This window comes from Pristiophorus japonicus, chromosome 16 (genome assembly GCF_044704955.1).
Source record: "Pristiophorus japonicus isolate sPriJap1 chromosome 16, sPriJap1.hap1, whole genome shotgun sequence".
NCBI lineage: Eukaryota > Metazoa > Chordata > Chondrichthyes > Pristiophoridae > Pristiophorus > Pristiophorus japonicus.
In genome coordinates, this window is record NC_091992.1 from 47637317 (window position 1) to 47642316 (window position 5000).

Here is a 5000-nt window from a genome sequence, read left to right on the forward strand (position 1 = left end):
TGTGGGTGTGGGTTTGGGTTTGGGTTTGTATGTGGGCAGTGTGGGTGTGAGTGTGGGTGTCGGTCTGTGTGTGTGTGCTTTTGGTTTGGGTGTGTGTTTCCGTGTGTGTGTGCGTGTGTGTGGGTTTGTGTGTGGGTTTGGGTTTGGGTCTGGGTTTGGGAGTGGGTTTGCGAGTGGGTTTGGGAGTGGGTTTGGGAGTGGGTTTGGGAGTGGGTTTGGGTTTGTTTGTGGGTTTGGGTTTGGGTTTGGGTATGGGTTTGGGTATGGGTTTGGGTATCGGTGTGTGTTTGGGTTTGGGTGTGGGTTTGGGTGTGGGTGTGGGTTTGGGTGTGTGTGTGTGTTTGGATTTGGGTGTGGTTGTAGATGCGTGTTTGGGTGGGGGTTTAGGTTTGGGTGTGGGTTTGGATGTGGGTTTGGGTGTGGATGTGGGTTTGGGTTTGGGTCTGTGTTTGGGAGTGGGTTTGGGAGTGGGTTTGGGTTTGGTTGTGGGTTTGGGTTTGGGTTTGGGTGTGGGTATGGGTGTGGGCATGTGTGTGGGTTTGGGTTTGTGTGTGTGTGTGTGTGTGTGGGTGTGGGTGTGGTTTAGGTTTGGGTGTGGTTTTGGCTGTGGGTCCATGTAAGGGTTTGGGTGTGGGTTTGTGTTTGGGTTTGGGTGTGGGTTTGGGTTTGGCTGTGGATTTGGGTTTGGGTTTGGGTGTGGGTTTGGGTTTGGCTGTGGATTTGGGTTTGGGTTTGGGTTTGGGTTTGGGTTTGGCTGTGGATTTGGGTTTTGGTTTGGGTTTGGGTTTGGGTTTGGCTGTGGATTTGGGTTTTGGTTTGGGTTTGGGTTTGGGTTTGGCTGTGGATTTGGGTTTTGGTTTGGGTTTGGGTGTGGGTTTGGCTGTGGATTTGGGTTTTGGTTTGGGTTTGGGTGTGGGTTTGGGTGTGGGTTTGTGTGTGGGTTTGGGAGTGGTTTTGGGTGTGGGTTTGGGTTTGGGTTTGGGTGTGGGTTTGGGAGTGGGTTTGGGTGTGGGTTTGGGTGTGGGTTTGGGTGTGGGTTTGGGTGTGGGTTTCGGAGTGGATTTGGGTGTGGGTTTGGGTGTGGATTTGGGTTTGGATATGGGTTTGGATGTGGGTTTGGATGTGGGTTTGGGTTTGTTTGTGTGTGCGTGTGTGTTTGTGTGTGGGTTTGGGTTTGTGTGTGGTTTTGGGTGTGAGTTTGGATGTGGATGTGGGTTTGGGTTTGGGTGTGGGTTTGGGTGTGGTTGTGGGTTTGGATGTGCGTTTGGGTGTGGGTGTGGGTTTGGATATGCGTTTGGGAGTCGGTTTGGGTTTGGGTGTGGGTGTGGGTTTGGGTGTGGGTTTGGGTTTGGGTTTGGATGTGCATTTGGGAGTGGGTTTGGGTTTGTGTTTGGGTGTGGGTGTGGGTTTGGGTGTGGGTTTCGGTTTGTGTGTGTGTGTGGGTTTGGGTGCGTGTGTGGGTTTGGGTGCGTGTGTGGGTTTGGGTGTGTGTGTGGGTTTGGGTGTGTGTGTGGGTTTGGGTGTGTGTGTGGGTTTGGGTGCGTGTGTGGGTTTGGGTGTGTGTGTGGGTTTGGGTGCGTGTGTGGGTTTGGGTGTGAGTTTGGATGTGGATGCGGGTTTAGGTTTGGGTGTGGGTTTGGGTGTGGTTGTGGGTTTGGATGTGCGTTTGGTTGTGGGTTTGGGTTTGTGTGTGGGTGTAGGTTTGTATGTGGGTTTCGGTTTGCGTTTGGGTTTGGATGTGCATTTGGGAGTTGGTTTGGGATTGTGTTTGGGTGTGGGTTTGGGTTTGTGTGTGGGCAGTGTGGGTGTGAGTGTGGGTTTCAGTGTGTGTGTGTGTGTGTGAGTGCTTTGGGTTTGGGTGTGGGTTTCCGTGTGTGTGTGCGTGTCTGATGGTTTGTGTGTGGGTTTGGATGTGGGTTTGGGTGTGGGTGTGGGTTTGGGTGTGTGTGTGTGTTTGGGTTTGGGTGTGGTTGTGGATGCGTGTTTGGGTGGGGGTTTGGGTTTGGTTGTGGGTTTGGGTGTGGGTTTAGGTTTGGGTTTGGGTTTGGTTGTGGGTTTGGGTGTGGGTTTTGGTTTGGGTTTTGGTGTAGGTTTGGGTGTGGGTTTGGGTTTGGGTGTGGGTTTGGGAGTGGGTTTGGGTGTGGGTGTGGGTGTGGGTTTGGGATTGGGTTTGGGTTTGGGAGTGGGTTTGGGTTTGGGTGTGGATGTGGGTTTGGTTTTGATTTTCGGTGTGGGTTTGGGTGTGGGTTTGGGTTTGGGTTTGGCTGTGGATTTGGGTTTGGGTTTGGGTTTGGGTGTGGGTTTGGGTTTGAGTGTGGATTTGGGTTTGAGTCTAGGTTTGGGTGTGGGTGTGGGTTTGGGTGTGGGTTTGCATTTGGATGTGGGTTTGTGTGTGGGTGTGGGTTTGGGTTTGGTTGTCGGTTTGGGTGTGGGTGTGGGTGTGGGTTTGGGTTTGCGTGTTGGTTTGGGTATGGGTTTGGGTGTCGGTTTGGGTGTGGGTGTGGGTGTGGGTTTGTGTTTGGGTTTGTGTGTGGTTTTGGGAGTGGGTGTGGGTGTTAGTTTGGGTGTGGGTGTGTGTGTGGGTTTGGGTGTGTGTGGATTTGGGTTTGGATGTGTGTGTGGGTTTGGGTGTGGGTTCGGTTGTGGGTTCGGGTGTGGGTTCGGGTGTGGGTTTGGGTGTGGGTTTGGGTTTGGATGTGGGTTTGGGTGTGGGTTTGGGTTTGGGTTTGGGTTTGTGTGTGGGTTTGGGTTTGAGTGTGGGTTTGGGTTTGAGTGTGGGTTTGGGTTTGGGTGTGGGTTTGGATTTGGGTGTGGGTGTGGATGTGGATGTGGGTTTGGGTTTGGGTTTGGGTGTGGATGTGGGTTTGTGATTGGGTTTGGGTTTGGGTTTGGGTGTGGGTTTGGATGTGTGTGTGTGTTTGGGTATGTGTGTGGGATTGGGTGTGGGTGTGCGTTTGGATGTGGTTGTGGGTTTCGGTGTGTGTGCGTGTATGGGTGTGGGTGTGGATGTGGGTGCGGGTTTTGGGTGTGGGTGTGGGTTTGGGTTTGGGCGTGGGTTTGGGTTTGGCTGTGTATGGGTTTGGGTGAGGGTTTGTGTTGGGTGTGATTTTGGGTGTGGGTGTGGGTTTGGGTTTGCGTGTAGGTGTGGGTTTGGTGTGGGTTTGGGTTTGGGTGTGGCTGTGGGAGTGGGTGTGGGTGTTGGTTTGGGTGTGGGTGTGTGTGTGGGTTCGGGCGTGTGTGAGTTTGGGTGTGGGTTTTAGTTGGGTGTGGGTTTGGGTGTGGGTTTGGGTTTGCGTGTCGGTGTGGGTTTGGTTGTGGGTGTGTGTTTGGGTTTGGGTGTGGGTTTGGGTTTGCTTTTGGGTGTGGGTTTGGTTGTGGGTGTGGGTTTGGTTGTGGGCAGTGTGTGTGTGTGTGGGTTTGGGTTTGGGTGTGTGTGTGGGTTTGCCTGTGGGTTTAGGTTTGGGTGTGGGTTTGGGTTTGAGTGTGGATTTGGGTTTGAGTGTAGGTTTGGGTGTGGGTGTGGGTTTGGGTGTGGGTTTGCGTTTGGATGTGGGTTTGTGTGTGGGTGTGGGTTTGGGTTTGTGTGTCGGTTTGGGTGTGGGTGTGGGTGTGGGTTTGGGTGTCGGGTTGGGTGTGGGTGTGGGTGTGGGTTTGTGTTTGTGTTTGTGTGTGGTTTTGGGTGTGGGTGTGGGTTTGGGTTTGGGTTTGTGTGTGGGCAGTGTGGGTGTGTGTGTGGGTTTCGGTCTGTGTTTGTGTGTGTGCTTTGGGTTTGGGTGTGGGTTTGGATGTGCATTTGGGAGTGGGTTTGGGTTTGTGTTTGGGTGTGGGTGTGGGTTTGGGTGTGGGTTTGGGTGTGGGTTTGGGTGTGGGTGTGGGTTTGGGTTTGGGTTTGGGTTTGTGTGTGGGTTTGGGTTTGAGTGTGGGTTTGGGTTTGGGTGTGGGTTTGGGTTTGGGAGTGGGTGTGTATGTGGATGTGGGTTTGGGTTTGTGTTTGGGTGTGGATGTGGGTTTGTGATTGGGTTTGGGTTTGGGTTTGGGTGTAGGTTTGGATGTGTGTGTGGGTTTGGGTTTGGGTGTGGGTGTGTGTTTGGGTATGTGTGTGTGTTTGGGTCTGTGTGTGGGATTGAGTGTGGGTGTGCGTTTGGATGTGGTTGTGGGTTTCAGTGTGTGTGCGTGTATGGGTATTGGTGTGGATGTGGGTGCGGGTTTTGGGTGTGGGTTTGGGTTTGGGCGTGGGTTTGTTGTGGGTTTGTGTTTGGGTTTGGGTGTATATGGGTTTGGGTGAGGGTTTGGGTTGGGTGTGGTTTTGGGTGTGGGTGTGGGTTTGGGTTTTCGTGTAGGTATGGGATTGGGTGTGGGTTTGGGAGTGGGTGTGGGTGTTGGTTTGGGTGTGGGTGTGTGTGTGGGTTTGGGCGTGTGTGAGTTTGGTTGTGGGTGTGGGTTTGGGTGTGGGTTTGAGTTTGCTTTTGGTTGTGGGTTTGGTTGTGGGTGTGGGTTTGGTTGTGGGCAGTGTGTGTGTGTGTGGGTTTGGGTTTGGGTGTGTGTGTTGGTTTGCCTGTGGGTTTAGGTTTGGGTGTGGGTTTGGGTTTGAGTGTGGATTTGGGTTTGAGTGTAGGTTTGGGTGTGGGTGTGGGTGTGGGTGTGGGTTTGCGTTTGGATGTGGGTTTGTGTGTGGGTGTGGGTTTGGGTTTGTGTGTTGGTTTGGGTGTGGGTGTGGGTGTGGGTTTGGGTTTAGGTTTGGGTTTGTGTGTGGGCAGTGTGGGTGTGAGTGTGGGTTTCGGTCTGTGTTTGTGTGTGTGCTTTGGGTTTGGGTGTGGGTTTCCGTGTGTGTGTGTGTGTGTGTGTGTGTGTGTGAGGGTGTGGGTGTGGGTGTGGGTTTGGGTTTGGGTGTCGGTTTGGGTGTGGGTGTGGGTGTGGGTTTATGTTTGGGTTTTTGTGTGGTTTTGGCTGTGGGTGTGGGTTTGGGTTTGGGTTTGTGTGTGGGCAGTGTGGGTGTGAGT

The 5000-nt window shown here is 53.3% G+C and overlaps 1 protein-coding gene across 1 annotated transcript in view; it reads right to left on the reverse strand.

The window, feature by feature from the left end:
- LOC139226164 (uncharacterized) overlaps positions 1-2860 on the reverse strand; it is a gene marked incomplete at both ends in the record, with an annotated part of 3982 nt that extends 1122 nt beyond the window's left edge. Inside the window, one exon of the mRNA XM_070856802.1 lies at positions 2825-2860. Within this exon, the coding sequence (XP_070712903.1) occupies positions 2825-2860 (36 nt within the window). The remainder of the gene's footprint in view (positions 1-2824) is intronic.
- Positions 2861-5000: the final 2140 nt, after the last annotated feature.